Below are 17,599 nucleotides of genomic sequence, written 5' to 3'. Positions count from 1 at the left end.
ACCTGCCCGCACCCCTCCGCACAGGGTGCCCAAAGATCAGGAGCGTGGGATGGAAGTGCAACCAGAATTTGAGGAGCAGCTCCTTCAAATAATGGAAGAGGGGCTTCAACCTCGCACATACTACGTACACGTGGAACACGGACTCCTCTAGACCGCAGAAATTACGGGCGTCAACAGCTCTACAAACCAGTGAGCATACTCACAAGTGCATACGTTACACCTGCCTTTTCCCCAGACACACCGGCTCAGCACACCGAACCTTACCAGAATCAGCTGGTGCCCTTCCTTCAGCCCTGCCTTCTCTGCGGTAGAGCCCGGCTGCACCGATTGGATGAAAAGCCCTCTCTGGTTGCCGCCGACAACAGCGATTTCGGTCACCAGGTTGTCACCATCGAGTGTCGCGTGCAGCATGTGTTTCAAAGGGTTGCTGATCTGGGTTGCTGAGGTCACTGAGGGACGGAAAGGCCTGATAGAAAAAGAGAATCATGGGCACTAATCATTCACGATTGTGTAGTGCATTGCAAATGCTGACAAAAGGACAGGCAATTCTCAATGTTTCTCATCAGCGAACCTGTAAACTAATAAGAGTTTGTGATCCATTTTATTGAGCATGTAATTATCAAATAAAATTCCAATCACTGCCGTTCCCTCCCATTCATTGCGGGGGCGGGGCGGGAGGGGCGCGGAGGGGGGTGAATATTGAACTTTTAACCCTGGGCGACAATTGGTGGTGAATTTTCAGCACATTTGTCGCCTTGACTGATTTTCTCCCAAGTAGTATCTTGGGAGGCTTGACACACGACTGAACAGACAGTTTACTGTCTCACTCAAGGGATGGTGTCTCCAACAATGCACATTATTCCTTCAGTACTGTACTGCAGTGCTCAACAATCCTGACCCAGAGAGAGTGAGAGTGCTCCCAACTGAGCCAAACTAGCAGAAATTTTATTGAAATGTATAAGATTCTGAGGGGACTTGACAGGGTCGATGCAGAGAGGATGTTTCCCCTCGTGGGGCAATCTAGAACTAGGGGCCATCGTTTCAGAATAAGGGGTCGCCCATTTAAAACGGAGATGAGGAGGAATTTCTTCTCTCAGAGGGCGCTGAATCTTTGGAATTCTCTGCCCCAGAGAGCTGTGGGGGCTGGGGCATTGAATATATTCAAGGCGGAGATAGATAGATTTTTGAACGATAGGGGAGTCCAGGGTTATGGGGAGCGGGCAGGGAAGTGGAGTTGAGGCCAGGATCAGATCAGCCATGATCTTATTGAATGGTGGAGCAGGCTTGAGGGGCCAAATGGCCAACTCCTGCTCCTATTTCTTATGTTCTTATGAAAGAAAACCACATCACAGTGGCATCTCTTGCACACGAACTTGCCAGCTTCGGAGATAGTGGGGTAGATCCTGACTTTGGGCGATAGGTTCAAACAGACGATGCCGAGTCCGCAGCCTGTTGTTACGGTTTTAATTATATAGGGGCCAAGTTTCGGCCTGAGTTGCTCCTGTTTTTTTGGAGCAACTGGTTTAGAATGGAGTATCTTAGAAATTGCAATTCTCGGCATTTAGTTTAGAAACATAGAAACATAGAAAATAGGTGCAGGAGTAGGCCATTCAGCCCTTCTAGCCTGCACCGCCATTCAATGAGTTCATGGCTGAACATGAAACTTCAGTACCCCATTCCTGCTTTCTCGCCATAACCCTTGATCCCCCGAGTAGTAAGGACTTCATCTAACTCCCTTTTGAATATATTTAGTGAATTGGCCTCAACTACTTTCTGTGGTAGAGAATTCCACAGGTTCACCACTCTCTGGGTGAAGAAGTTTCTCCTCATCTCGGTCCTAAATGGCTTACCCCTTATCCTCAGACTGTGACCTCTGGTTCTGGACTTCCCCAACATTGGGAACATTCTTCCTGCATCTAACCTGTCTAAACCCGTCAGAATTTTAAACGTTTCCATGAGGTCCCCTCTCATTCTTCTGAACTCCAGTGAATACAAGCCCAGTTGATCCAGTCTTTCTTGATAGGTCAGTCCCGCCATCCCGGGAATTAGTCTGGTGAATCTTCACTGCACTCCCTCAATAGCAAGAATGTCCTTCCTCAAGTTAGGAGACCAAAACTGTACACAATACTCCAAGTGTGGCCTCACCAAGGCCCTGTACAACTGTAGCAACACCTCCCTGCCCCTGTATTCAAATCCCCTCGCTATGAAGGCCAACATGCCATTTGCTTTCTTAACCGCCTGCTGTACCTGCATGCTAACCTTCAATGACTGATGTACCATGACACCCAGGTCTCGTTGCACCTTCCCTTTTCCTAATCTGTCACCATTCAGATAATAGTCTGTCTCTCTGTTTTTACCACCAAAGTGGATAACCTCACATTTATCCACATTATACTTCATCTGCCATGCATTTGCCCACTCACCTAACCTATCCAAGTCACTCTGCAGCCTAATAGCATCCTCCTCACAGCTCACACTGCCACCCAACTTAGTGTCTTCCGCAAATTTGGAGATACTGCATTTAATCCCCTCGTCTAAATCATTAATGTACAATGTAAACAGCTGGGGCCCCAGCACAGAACCTTGCGGCACCCCACTAGTCACTGCCTGCCATTCTGAAAAGTACCCGTTTACTCCTACTCTTTGCTTCCTGTCTGACAACCAGTTCTCAATCCACGTCAGCACACTACCCCCAATCCCATGTGCTTTAACTTTGCACATTAATCTCTTGCGTGGGACCTTGTCGAAAGCCTTCTGAAAGTCCAAATATACCACATCAACTGGTTATCCTTTGTCCACTTTACTGGAAACATCCTCAAAAAATTCCAGAAGATTTGTCAAGCATGATTTCCCTTTCACAAATCCATGCTGACTTGGACCTATCATGTCACCATTTTCCAGATGCACTGCTATGACATCCTTAATAATTGATTCCATCATTTTACCCACTACTGAGGTCAGGCTGACCGGTCTATAATTCCCTGTTTTCTCTCTCCCTCCTTTTTTAAAAAGTGGGGTTACATTGGCTACCCTCCACTCCATAGGAACTGATCCAGAGTCAATGGAATGTTGGAAAATGACTGTCAATGCATCCGCTATTTCCAAGGCCACCTCCTTAAGTACTCTGGGATGCAGTCCATCAGGCCCTGGGGATTTATCGGCCTTCAATCCCATCAATTTCCCCAACACAATTTCCCGACTAATAAAGATTTCCCTCAGTTCTCCCTCCTTACTAGACCCTCTGACCCCTTTTATATCCGGAAGGTTGTTTGTATCCTCCTTAGTGAATACCGAACCAAAGTACTTGTTCAATTGGTCTGCCATTTCTTTGTTCCCCGTTATGACTTCCCCTGATTCTGACTGCAGGGGACCTACGTTTGTCTTTACTAACCTTTTTCTCTTTACATACCTATAGAAACTTTTGCAATCCGCCTTAATGTTCCCTGCAAGCTTCTTCTCGTACTCCATTTTCCCTGCCCTAATCAAACCCTTTGTCCTCCTCTGCTGAGTTCTAAATTTCTCCCAGTCCCCGGGTTCACTGCTATTTCTGGCCAATTTGTATGCCACTTCCTTGGCTTTAATACTATCCCTGATTTCCCGAGATAGCCACGGTTGAGCCACCTTCCCTTTTTTATTTTTACGCCAGACAGGAATGTATAATTGTTGTAATTCATCCATGCGGTCTCTAAATGTCTGCCATTGCCCATCCACAGTCAACCCCCTAAGTATCATTCGCCAATCTATCCTAGCCAATTCACGCCTCATACCTTCAAAGTTACCCTTCTTTAAGTTCTGGACCATGGTCTCTGAATTTACTGTTTCATTCTCCATCCTAATGCAGAATTCCACCATATTATGGTTACTCTTCCCCAAGGGGCCTCTCGCACAATGAGATTGCTAATTAATCCTCTCTCATTACACAATACCCAGTCTAAGATGGCCTCCCCCCTAGTTGGTTCCTCAACATATTGGTCTAGAAAACCATCCCTTATGCACTCCAGGAAATCCTCCTCCACCGTATTGCTTCCAGTTTGGCTAGCTCAATCTATGTGCATATTAAAGTCACCCATTATAACTGCTACACCTTTATTGCATGCACCCCTAATTTCCTGTTTGATGCCCTCCCCAACATCCCTATTACTGTTTGGAGGTCTGTACACAACTCCTACTCACGTTTTTTGCCCTTTGGTGTTCTGCAGCTCTACCCATATAGATTCCACATCATCCAAGCTAATGTCTTTCCTAACTATTGCATTAATCTCCTCTTTAACCAACAATGCTACCCCACCTCCTTTTCCTTTTATTCTATCCTTCCTGAATGTTGAATACCCCTGAATGTTGAGTTCCCAGCCCTGATCATCCTGGAGCCACGTCTCCGTAATCCCAATCATATTTGTTAACATCTATTCGCACAATTAATTCATCCACCTTATTGCGGATACTCCTTGCATTAAGACACAAAGCCTTCAGGCTTGTTTTTTTAACACCCTTTGTCCTTTTAGAATTTTGCTGTACAGTGGCCCTTTTTGTTCTTTGCCTTGGGTTTCTCTGCCCTCCACTTTTCCTCATCTCCTTTCTGTCTTTTGCTTTTGCCTCCTTTTTGTTTCCCTCTGTCTCCCTGCATTGGTTCCCATCCCCCTGCCATATTAGTTTAAATCCTCCCCAACAGCACTAGCAAACACTCCCCCTAGGACGTTGGTTCCGGTCCTGCCCAGGTGCAGACCGTCCGGTTTGTACTGGTCCCACCTCCCCCAGAACCGGTCCCAATGCCCCAGGAATTTGAATCCCTCCCTGTTGCACCACTGCTCAAGCCACGTATTCATCTGCGCTATCCTGCGATTCCTACTCTGACTATCACGTGGCATTGGTAGCAATCCCGAGATTACTACTTTTGAGGTCCTACTTTTTAATTTAGCTCCTAGCTCCTTAAATTCGTTTCGTAGGACCTTATCCCTTTTTTTACCTATGTCGTTGGTACCAATGTGCACCACGACAACTGGCTGTTCTCCCTCCCATTTCAGAATGTCCTGCACCCGCTCCGAGACATCCTTGACCCTTGCACCAGGGAGGCAACATACCATCCTGGAGTCTCGGTCGCGGCCGCAGAAACGCCTATCTATTCCCCTCACCATCGAATCCCCTATCACTATCGCTCTCCCACTCTTTTTCTTGCCCTCCTGTGCAGCAGAGCCAGCCACGGTGCCATGAACTTGGCTGCTGCTGCCCTCCCCTGATGAGTCATCCCCCTCAACAATACTCAAAACGGTGTAGTTTGCTCCAGTTCTAGTCAGTTAGAACAGTTTCAGTTTGGAACACATTAGATTTTTCAAAAGGGGGCATGTCTGGTCACTTATGCCTGTTTTGAAAGTTTAGGCAGTGAAAACTTACTCCAAACTAACTTAGAATGGAGTAAGTGTAGATTTTTGTACGCTCAGAACAACCTTGCCTACACTTAGAAAATCAGGTGTAGGTTCTAAATCAGGCGTAGTGGGGGGGGGGGGGGGGGGGTTTAAAGGGAAGTTTACAAACATTAAACACTTCAGTTTTACAAATAAAGAGCCATCGTCAATAATAAATGATAAATACATGAATAAATCAATCAATAAAATTAATAAAAAATTTTAAAAATCAATAAATAAAAAATTTCTACTCACCGACTGCAGCACTGGGAGCCCTCCAACAGTGTGCTGGGATGCCTCCCCCCCCCCCCCCCCCAAGTGTGTCTCTCTCTGTCTCTGTCAGTGTCAGTGTCTCTCTCTCTCTCTGTCTGTCAGTGTCTATGTGTTTCTGACAGCGAGGGGAGGGGGGAGGGGAGGAGGAAGAGGATGAGAGGGAGGAGGAGGAGGATGAGAGGGAGGAGGAGGAGGATGAGGGGGAGGAGGAGGAGGAGAGGGAAGGAGAGGGAGAGGAGACGGAGGGAGGGGGAGAGGAGAGGGAGGAGGCTGAACGGGCCCGGCCAACGTGAAGATGCCGGGCCCAAGACTTCAGGCGGGGCCTGTCCCCAGCAAGATGCCGGGCGGGCGGGCCCCGCTGAAGGAAGAGGGAGCGGTCCGGAGTTAAAGGTCGGTGGTCGGGGGAAGCCGGAGCTGGGGGGGAGTGGAGCAGGAGCTGGGGGGGGGGGGGCACGGAGCGGGAGCTGGAGGGAGGGAGCGGAGCGGGAGCTGGGGAGGGAGGGAGGTGGGAGCAGACAGCGGAGCGGGAGCTGGGGGGGGGGTGGTGTGGGGGGTTGAGAGAGCCAGCTGAACAGGGGAGGAAGCTGGAGCCAGAGCAGGAGCTGGACGAGGGAGGTGCAGCCTGATCTTCGCCGCCCCAGTGAGCCCATTCGGCCAGGGCTAGGGGCTGCGTGCTTCAGGCCCCTCCCACACAGTTTTGGGTGCCTGGAGCTACTGCACATGCGTGCCCACTGTAGCGCGCACGTGCAGAGGTCCCGGCACTGATTTCAGCGCAGGGACCTGGCTCCGCCCCCCCCACAGCTCGTGCTGTGCCACGCCCAGCTCCAGAGGACCTCCAGGGAGCCGGTGAATCTGAAGGGTTTTTTTGACGCACTTTCGGACGCGAAAAACGGGCGTCCAGGTCGGGGCTGTGCCATTCTAGGCATGGCCCGAAACTTGGGCCCATTGACTTCAATGAAAATTTTTTAAATGGGGAGCGATGTAAAACAGGCTGCCAACTTGGAGTCACACCTTTTACACTGTCGCGCAAAGTCCCAATTACTGCCAGTGGGTTTAACCAGTTCTCAACCAAGTCATGGGGAAAATCTGAATTGTTGGGCCGGATCTTGTTGGGACAATAACGGCATGTTGTGAGTTGCAAATCTCTAGAACTTGCTCGATTTACGTCGCTCCGCCTTTTGCTTCACACAAGCAGCATCTCGCCCGTGGCCTTCCCGTTATTTTTCAGAGCTTTCTGGATTTGCACATTAATGATTATTAAACTTGCCACAGGAAGTTAAGTCTGGCAATTTACACTGTAAGTACCTTTTTTAACGACATGATAATTATGAACGACTGCCAATCAACTTCTGGCCCAGAAATTGAAGAATTAAAACTGTGGCGTCTCATTCGTTCAGGTGATAAATTGTTGTTAGCGATTTTAAAATGTCTTTTTTTTTGTCTTACTTTTTCTTTCTGTCTCTTCCTTTCCCTCTCTATATACCTCTTTCTGTACCTGATGTGACTCTAATTCACCCTCCTCCTCCTCCTCTGTTTCTTGACAAATCATTAAATCTCATTGGTTGAGGAGATCCGCCCTTTGTTCTGTTGATCACTGTGATATCTTCACAGAGCACAGCACACACAGCTCCTAACATGGCAGGCAGCTCTCTCGGAAGCCTCCGGAAATCTGCCTGGTTCTGTTTCATGATTAACTCTGCAATTGCAGTACACAATACGTCCACATCCACAGTGTGGCGCTACAAGCATTACAAGCTTACAGACATTACAATCCCCAAGCTCCCAGACACCCCTCGCCGTGCCGTTAGCAGCTCGCACTTCCAGCACGTTACGGTGAAAAACATGCAGAAAAAAGTCTGACTAACGGAGCACGCCGTGAGATGTCCCGCTCCATCAAAATCCTGCTTGTTGTGAGTATATTCTCCCATTGCAAACGCACCAACAATGGAGAGATATTGGCAACAGCCACGGAAAATGCACACACCATTAACCTAGCTGCTGTTCTTGTTAAATATGCAAGAAAAAAAAGGGGGAAAATGGAGGTGGAAAAAACAAAGATCTTTATATCCAAAGTAGATGGTTGCGAGTAGCCGTGCTGAGAATACTTATTGAAATGAATTATTTATTCACCCATACCTTTCCAAGGAGAATTTTCTGAATATGGAGTTCACATGGTCTAATTCACATGAGTCTAAAGCTTCGGATAGATGGGACGACGATGATGAGTGGAGGGATGGTGGTCCATGAGAGATCCGGTCTTGATATTCATCTGGTTCACAACACAAGAGCAGTTAGTAGTTTGTAGTGGATTGACGATATTACAGAACTGAGCAGACACTAGGAACAGGAGGCGGCCATTCACCCCCGCAAGCCTGTTCCGCCATTAAATTAGATCATGGCTGATCTGTATCTCAACTGCATCTACCCGCCTTGGTTCCACATCCCTTGCCTAACAACAATCGATCAGTCTCAGTTTAGAAATTGTCCATTAACCCCTGGACTCAACAGCTTTTTGGGGGAGAGAGTTCCAGATTTCTTCGACGTTTTAACAAGAAGAAGTGAATCCTGACATCACTCCTAAATGACCTGGCTCTAATTTTAAGGTTATGCCCCCTTGTTCTGGATACCCCCACTAGAGGAAGTTGTTTCTCTCTATCTATTCTACCAACTCCTTTAATCATCTTAAACATCCCGTCCACCACCTTCAACATTCACTCCCTCCACCACCGGCGCACCGTGGCTGCAGTGTGCACCATCTATAAGATGCACTGGTGCAACTCGCCAAGGCTTCTTCGGCAGCACCTCCCAAACCCGTGACCTCGACCACCTAGAAGGACAAGGGCAGCAGGTGCATGGGAACACCACCACCTCCAAGTTGCCCTCCAAGTCACACACCATCCTGACTTGGAAGTATATCGGCCGTTCCTTCATTACTGCTGGGTCAAAATCCTGAAACTCCCTCCCTAGCAGCACTGTGGGAGAACCTTCACCACACGGACTGCAGCGGTTCAAGAAGGCGGCTCACCACCACCTTCTCAAAGGCAATTAAGAATGGCAATAAATGCTGGCCTTGCCAGTGACACCTGCACCCCATGAACGAATAAAAATATATCTTTAATTCGCTATACTCGAGGGGATACAAGCTCAGTCTATGCAACCTGTTCTCATAATTTAACCCTTTTAGGCCAGGTATCGTTCTGGTGACTCTGCGCTGTACCCCGTCCATGGCCTTCCTGAGGTGCAGTGCCCAGAACTGAATGGAGTACTCTAAGTGGAGTTTAACCAGAGCTTTATAAACGTAACTTCCACTCACCCTGAGTCACCCTGACCATGAATAGCATGTCCTCCCTCTCCACCTCCAATGTGAATAGCATGGGCTGAATTTTCGTTGGGCTTGCGCCTCGTTTGGCTCCCCGGAGGGGTGGCAACGGGTATGCAAATGATTCCCGGGTGGGCGGCCAGCTTCCAGCACCCCGCCGGGCAATTTGGTGGCGGTTTTGTGGAGGCGCTGAGCAGTGCCGCCTGGGAGAGTGGAGCCGGTGTGCAACGCCCCCTGGTTTCGACAGCGCTATGATTTTTGTTTCATGCTGACCCTGTAGCGCCCCCTAGTGGGACCGTCAGAAAAACCAGGCGGTCAGAACTGTCCCGGCGGCAGTGGGGGAAGGAATGACTGCATGAGGTAAGTGTGATTGGGTTTTTTTTGGTTTTATTTTTACGATTTATTTTTATGTGGGGTGACCAAGGTGTTGGGATTGTTGTTTGAGGCGATTTTGTTTTCTCCACGGAAGCCTCTCTTAGGGCCTCTCTGAAGCCGGCTCTGCAGCGACGAATTTTCTGTTGCTCAGCCGGCCTAGCGCCCTAAGAGAGGTGTGGAACGCCTCCCTTAGCGCTCCGCCCCACACTCAGGGCCCAACTGATTTTACCGCCCCGCCGCCGTTATCGCCCGAGAATCCAGCACAACATTGAGTCTACGATCAATGTTTGGCGCTGTTAGTCTGCGCTTCACCAATCAGAATATTAATACAAAACATAAGTTACCATCTGTCTCCATTTGTATGGCATCAAAGGTGTAGCAGCAGATGCTATCATTGTCCTCCTCCGTTATACTGTCAGAAAGCAGAATAACATGTGATGGCTGAGAAAACATGGGGAAACAGAGAACCACGAGTGCCACAGTCACCGTTGTACTTGGCACTCCAATTGATACTGTCATCTGCATCATCACTATCATTGTTATTAATAATATATCAAGCAGCATCATCATAACATCACTGCAAGGGCCAAAATCACCAGTTCCCCAAGTATTGAGAGGCCTAACTAGCAGTCCTTGAAGGGATGGCTTGATCTGTTCCCTCGCCACTCCCTCCTCCACCCCCCACCCCCGCCAAACAGGACTTACCTGCTGACTGACTGTGATGGCTGATTGTGGGAGCTTGCTGTGCACAGATTGGCTGCATTTCCCACAATACAAAAGTGACTACACTCCAAAAGTACTTCATTGGCTGTAAAGCGCTTTGGGACGTCCGGTGGTCATGATAGGCGCTATATAAATGTAAGCCTATCTTCTTTCTTGCATTGGCAGCAGTCGTGCCCGTACAACTTTAATATTGTGGTCAATGCAATTTTGTTCCAATGGCAGTCAATTTTTTTTACTTTGACCCGGCCGGTTTTCCTCACCGGGAAGCCAGTGAACGACAGCAAGGCTTGGCTGCTTGGCTCCTCGCAGCTCGCCAACAACATGTGCAGGAGGCCCGAACCTGAAGACGGTTTGTGTTTCCTGATTGTCGCGTTGAACGGGCGGCCGAACGGCCTGTTTCACGCCTCATATCGCGGCCAAACCGGACGTGTCCCCCCGTCACAGAGGCTGATCCACTGGCTGCCGTCTGGACCGGAGAGACAATCGAGATACATGAAGGAAAATGTCTTCATATCCTCAGAAGAGTACCAAGTGAACCCTCGGGGGTTCCTTTGGTATGAAATATCAGAGAGAGGATGCTGAATCCTTCCTGCAATTCAACCAAAATAGCGATGTCCTGAGACACAGATTGATTCTCTACAAAGTCCTATCTCACTAATTGATGAGATCAAAGTCAAAAAAATTGACTGCCATTGGAACAAAATTGCATTGACCACAATATAAAAATTGTATGGGCGCAATTGCTGCCAATGAAAGAAAGAAGACAGACTTACATTTATATAGCGCCTATCACGACACCGGACGTTTCAAAGTGCTTTACAGCCAATGAAGTACTTTTGAAGTGTCGTCACTGTTGTAATGTTGGAAACACAGCAGCCAATCTGCGCACAGCAAAGCTCCCACAAACAGCAAGGTGATAATGACCAGATAATCTGTTTCTGTTATGTTGATTAAGGGATAAATATTGGACAGGACTCTGAGGATAACTCCCCTGCTCTTCTTTGAAATAGTGCCGTGGGGTCTTTTACGTCCACCTGAGAGAGCAGACGTGGCCTCGGTTTATCATCATCATAGACAGTCCCTCGAAATCGAGGAAGACTTGCTTCCACTCCAAAAGTGAGTTCTCAGGTGACTGAACAGTCCAATTCGGGAATTACAGTCTCTGTCACAAGTGGGACAGACAGTCGTTGGAGGAAAGGGTGGGTTTGTGTTTGGAGGACAGGGTGGGTGGGGAGTCTGGTTTGCCGCACGCTCCTTCCGCTGTCTGCGCTTGCTTTCCTGCATGCTCTCGGCGATGAGACTCGAGGTGCTCAGCGCCCTCCCAGATGCTCTTCCACCCACATGACAGCGCACCACTCACTCAGCACTGCACTGGAGTGTCAGCCTAGATTTACGTCCTCAAGTCCCTGGAGTGGGACTTGAACCCACAACCTTCTGATTCTGAGGCGAGTGCGCAGTTCCAATGTTTTTTCGGTTGTTCTCGTCAGACTTCGCACAGATTGGTGAGGGAGAAAGGAGGGGGAGGAAAGAGATCGCTGCTGCCGAACTGAAGAAAATTAAAATTAAAAGTTGAATCGGTTTGTAATATTTATGCGCAGAATTCTCCTGCGCAGCTTCCGGTTGCTTCCGGTTCATTGGCAGCAGTCACTCTGAAATCTGAGAGCGGATTAGTCTAACTTTAGGGTTTGTGACAACTCCTTGAGCTGTGCTCTCACGCTTTATGAGGTCATCGAAAGCCCTCGCCTGTGTCACTGCCTTATAATCCAATGACCGCCAAGAATCACAGTGTACATCCGCGTTTCTGAACATCCCCCAGTGAACCAACTAGGGGGGAGGCCATCTTAGACTGGGTGTTATGTAATGAGAGAGGATTAATTAGCAATCTCGTTGTGCGAGGCCCCTTGGGGAAGAGTGACCATAATATGGTGGAATTCTGCATTGGGATGGAGAATGAAACAGTTAATTCAGAGACCATGGTCCAGAACTTAAAGAAGGCTAACTTTGAAGGTATGAGGCGTGAATTGGCTGGGATGGATTGGCGAATGATACTTAAGGGGTTGACTGTGGATGGGCAATGGCAGACATTTAGAGACCGCATGGATGAACTACAACAATTGTACATTCCTGTCTGGCATAAAAATAAAAAAGGGAAGGTGGCTCAACCGTGGCTATCAAGGGAAATCAGGGATAGTATTAAAGCCAAGGAAGTGGCATACAAATTGGCCAGAAAAAGCAGCGAACCTGGGGACTGGGAGAAATTTAGAACTCAGCAGAGGAGGACAAAGGGTTTGATTAGGGCAGGGAAAATGGAGTATGAGAAGAAGCTTGCAGGGAACATTAAGACGGATTGCAAAAGTTTCGATAGATATGTAAAGAGAAAAAGGTTAGTAAAGACAAACGTAGGTCCGCTGCAGTCAGAATCAGGGGAAGTCATAACGGGGAACAAAGAAATGGCGGACCAATTGAACAAGTACTTTGGTTCGGTATTCACGAAGGAGGACACGAACAACCTTCCGGTTATAAAAGGGGTCGGGGGGTCTAGTAAGGAGGAGGAACTGAGGGAAATCCTTATTAGCCGGGAAATTGTGTTGGGGAAATTGATGGGATTGAAGGCCGATAAATCCCCAGGGCCTGATGGACTGCATCCCAGAGTACTTAAGGAGGTGGCCTTGGAAATAGTGGATGCGTTGACAGTCATTTTCCAACATTCCATTGACTTTGGATCAGTTCCTATGGAGTGGAGGGTAGCCAATGTAACCCCACTTTTTAAAAAAGGAGGGAGAGAGAAAACAGGGAATTATAGACCGGTCAGCCTGACATCGGTAGTGGGTAAAATGATGGAATCAATTATTAAGGATGTCATAGCAGTGCATTTGGAAAGAGGTGACATGATAGGTCCAAGTCAGCATGGATTTGTGAAAGGGAAATCATGCTTGACAAATCTTCTGGAATTTTTTGAGGATGTTTCCAGTAGAGTGGATAAGGGAGAACCAGTTGATGTTGTATATTTGGACTTTCAGAAGGCGTTCGACAAGGTCCCACACAAGAGATTGATGTGCAAAGTTAGAGCACATGGGATTGGGGGTAGTGTACTGACATGGATTGAGAACTGGTTGTCAGACAGGAAGCAAAGAGTAGGAGTAAATGGGTACTTTTCAGAATGGCAGGCAGTGACTAGTGGGGTACCGCAAGGTTCTGTGCTGGGGCCCCAGCTGTTTACACTGTACATTAATGATTTAGATGAGGGGATTAAATGTAGTATCTCCAAATTTGCGGATGACACCAAGTTGGGTGGCAGTGTGAGCTGCGAGGAGGATGCTGTGAGGCTGCAGAGCGACTTGGATAGGTTAGGTGAGTGGGCAAATGCATGGCAGATGAAGTATAATGTGGATAAATGTGAGGTTATCCACTTTGGTGGTAAAAACAGAGCGACAGACTATTATCTGAATGGTGACAGATTAGGAAAAGGGGAGGTGCAAAGAGACCTGGGTGTCATGGTACATCAGTCATTGAAGGTTGGCATGCAGGTGCAGCAGGCGGTTAAGAAAGCAAATGGCATGCTGGCCTTCATAGCAAGGGGATTTGAGTACAGGGGCAGGGAGGTGTTGCTACAGTTGTACAGGGCATTGGTGAGGCCACACCTGGAGTATTGTGTACAGTTTTGGTCTCCTAACCTGAGGAAGGACATTCTTGCTATTGAGGGAGTGCAGCGAAGGTTCACCAGACTGATTCCCGGGATGGCGGGACTGACCTATCAAGAAAGACTGGATCAACTGGGCTTGTATTCACTGGAGTTCAGAAGAATGAGAGGGGAACTCATAGAAACATTTAAAATTCTGACGGGGTTAGACAGGTTAGATGCAGGAAGAATGTTCCCAATGTTGGGGAAGTCCAGAACCAGAGGTCACAGTCTAAGGATAAGGGGTAAGCCATTTAGGACCGAGATGCGGAGGAACTTCTTCACCCAGAGAGTGGTGAACCTGTGGAATTCTCTACCACAGAAAGTTGTTGAGGCCAATTCGCTAAATATATTCAAAAAGGAGTTAGATGTAGTCCTTACTACTAGGGGGAATCAAGGGGTATGGCGAGAAAGCAGGAATGGGGTACTGAAGTTGAATGTTCAGCCATGAACTCATTGAATGGCGGTGCAGGCTAGAAGGGCCGAATGGCCTACTCCTGCACCTATTTTCTATGTTTCTATGTTTCCCACACAACTCATTACGTTCAGACAGCAGCACTCCAAAGCAGAGCAGTCTGCAAATGCCAGCGACATTGCCTGACAAGCTGATTTAATTAAGTTATCAAAATATTTTGGCAAATGCTTCTTGTGGAGCAGATGCAACGAGAACGCTGTATATTTACAGATTTCTTTTCCAATCCCAATGGAGTGACAGACAGAGGATCAGTCAGGCCACCCCTGGTCAGAAGATGTGGCATTTCCAATTATTGCGTTAATTAATGGCTTGGAAACCAGAAACGTTGATGGAATATCTTGCCGCCACTCACTGTCAAGGTTAACACATGACTAATGAGCACTGGGAAGAGATATTGTAGACACCTGGTGTCCAGTGGGCGATGCGGGGGGGGAGGATATGGGGGAAAATGGGGACAAGAAAACGGGAAAGAAACATACATTTTTCATTGGTTTTTAACTATACATCCAGACGGATATATATTAAAGATAGCACTTGCAGAATATTGTACGTCGATAAAGGCCGAGCACACACTGTTTTCTTTTGCAAGAAAGATGCTTGTTGCTATTTGACAATAAGAATGAGAACAAATGACAGCTGTTTCCTGCTGTTTTTTGAGCTTACCTTACTCAATGTACAAACGCCATGGAAACAAATGTACAGGTGGGGCATCGAAAATCCGGAGTTCCGGAATCCAGAATGTTCCAGAATCCGGACCGATCGGTGGCTGGGTCGTCCGGAATCCGGAAAATATTCCGGAATCCGGGCCCACCGACCCTGTCGGCCTCGGGGTCCTGCCTTGCCCGACCTCGGGCCTCGCCTCACCGCCCCTCGCTTCACTCCGCTCGCCGCCGTTGCCCTTATCTCGGGGCCCCAACACCTCCTCTTCGGTGGGGGGGGGGGAGGGGGGCCCACCCGAGCACCTCCTCCGCGGCGGGGCCCTGCTCGAACACCTCCTCGGCGATGGGGCCCGCCCGAACACCTCCTCCGCAGTGGGGCCCCGCCCGAACATCTCCTCAGTGATGGGGCCCTGTTCGAACACCTCCTCCGCAATGGGGCCCACCTGAACACCTCCCCAGCGATGGGGCCCGCCCGAACACCTCCTCCACGGCAGAGACAAATGGCCGGAACAGCTCCTTGGCGGGAACCTCTCTCTCCCCTTTCTGACGTTCCAAAGTCTGGAAATGCCCGAACCTGGGCTCGGGTGTTTCCGGATTCGTGACGTCAGAAAGATGATCGAAAGTCCAGAAAAGCCCAAAGTCCGGAGTGGCCTCGGTCCCGAGAGTTCCGGATTCCCGACGCTGTACTGACTTTAACATCGGGTGGCAGAACAGCAAATCACCTCTTGCATTGGTACACAGGCTCAGTGGCCAGTGGCGGAGCCTGTCGGGTGGGGGTGGGGGGGGGAATGTTGAGGGGTCGTGACCTCCACAATTACCTTGAGGTCAGCGAGCGTGGCTTTAGAGGGCCGCCTCCACCTCCAGGAAACCCTCACTACAATGTCTGCACCTATGAGCATGCTCACAGTTTTGTAGAGCTGTTGCGTTGTGAGTGGCTTAGCCAGTCATGTGATGTTCACGTGGCTCAATAAAACCCCAGCCAGTTGGGTTCGGGGGATCCACCATGAGGCAGGCAGTTGTGAGCCTGGTGGATGAACTGGTAATGTGTAGTGTGATTGTTAAACCTTTTGCTAATAAACCAACTAGTTCTTAATAGCAAAGAACCCATGAACCACCTGTCTTTGGCCTCCAGGTTATGGCCTGCAAGTCTGTGCAGTTCCCTGCTTGGTCTCCAGGCTGGTTATGGCAGCATTCCCCAGCTCCCAGCTCAGTCCCCTTCCTGCTAAGCTGGCCAATCTCGTGTCCTACCCACCCCCTCGCGCCCCTTACCCAGCCCACCCCCAAAGCAGGTCAAACATTAGCTCTCCCACTGCATACGCCGCACACCCAGGTTTATAGGCCAGAAAGGCCTATCTGAAGATGCAGCTCACATGGGGGGGGGGGGGGGCAAACTTTACTAAAAGCACGACTTTACCACAGCACGAAGCACACGTCAGCTCAGCATGGCACAAGACACAAGAAATGCTCACAGATGTTTGCGAACAGACAATTCAGGTTCTGAAACCAGGACAGTTACACGAGAAGTTACCTGTATTTCTTCAAATAGGTACTGGGGAAGGGGAGGGAAACAAAAATTCAAAACAATATATGACTAGATGTTTAGACAAAGGATGAAAATATAGTAATTACTCAAAATGAAAAGCATTCGTTTTTTAAACGATCAAGTAACAGGTGGTGCAGTGGGCTATTGCACTGTCCCTTTTCCCCTGAAACCTGGGCTTGAATCCAGATGAGATGAACGTTCCCTCGCCACTGCCTGTCAGGAGCCGACTTGAACTGAACGTGAGCAGTCACAGCTCATTTGCATGGGGCACTGGCCTGTAATTTAGCACAATGCAGCCCTAAATTGGTATTCTCTGTTTTGTATTGCACAAGGATACCACACCGGAGCAGCAGTGGCTGAGGTGAAAGACACATTGTTCGGGGCAGAGTACGAGAGCATCAATCTGCATCTAACCATGCTGTACACGACTGGGGAGTGCTTGATCCCAACACCGGGTGACAAAAAAAATTGGATTAAGTGTTCCGTTCCCTCGCCTTGATATTTGCAATATTCATTACAAATACAACAGAAAAGAAATCATCTCATTGCATACTAAATGGACAGAAATAAATGTGAGCATAAATACAAAATCTAATTATTATTTTAATATTGTACACTTGGCTATGAAAAACAAACACAATAGTTCACCAGTGGGAACTAAAATGAATGCCAGGAAATAGTGAATATTGACACAAATTTGCAGCAGGAAATATATTCCAACCTGATAGGGAAATACAACTTGGAACTAAACTCAATAAACAGTCCTAGAGCTTGAATTTATAATGGGATCAAACGTCTACAGTTAACAGGAATGAACTAAAGTGAGAAAGTACAACGAAAACATTCTTGCAAATGCCAAGTCTGAAGAAAAGTGTTACTATTTCTTCGAAAGCTTTTAGTTATTCTACCTTCTTAATGAGTGTGTGTTATCGAGCCAGAGTTAAGGGAGGCCAGTGGTCTCCTTGAAGAGCACTGTTTTGGGCAGTATCTGGCTATTAAATACACTGAACACTGCTCAAAGCTTCGGGGAAAACATCGACTGCAGCAGGTCAATGTTGGCACATTCAGTAATGCCATTTAAAAAAATGTATTGTTTAATATGCCTGGGTGAAGGGTCTAGATTCACAGTGCAGGGCACTACCAAGATTGAACCA

At 48.2% G+C, this 17,599-nt stretch overlaps 1 protein-coding gene across 1 annotated transcript in view; it reads right to left on the bottom strand.

The window, feature by feature from the left end:
• Window positions 1-17,599, bottom strand: part of card11 (caspase recruitment domain family, member 11) — a 201,837-nt gene that overhangs the window by 54,483 nt on the left and 129,755 nt on the right. Inside the window, exons 13-15 of the mRNA XM_070900006.1 lie at window positions 9,711-9,778; window positions 7,809-7,941; window positions 265-466 (exon numbers count right to left, since the gene is read on the bottom strand). Coding sequence (XP_070756107.1) covers window positions 265-466; window positions 7,809-7,941; window positions 9,711-9,778 — 403 coding nt within the window. The remainder of the gene's footprint in view (window positions 1-264; window positions 467-7,808; window positions 7,942-9,710; window positions 9,779-17,599) is intronic.

Source organism: Pristiophorus japonicus, chromosome 15 (genome assembly GCF_044704955.1).
Source record: "Pristiophorus japonicus isolate sPriJap1 chromosome 15, sPriJap1.hap1, whole genome shotgun sequence".
NCBI lineage: Eukaryota > Metazoa > Chordata > Chondrichthyes > Pristiophoridae > Pristiophorus > Pristiophorus japonicus.
Note: the sequence above shows the minus strand (reverse complement) of the source record. Positions and strands in the feature narration are given on the sequence as shown.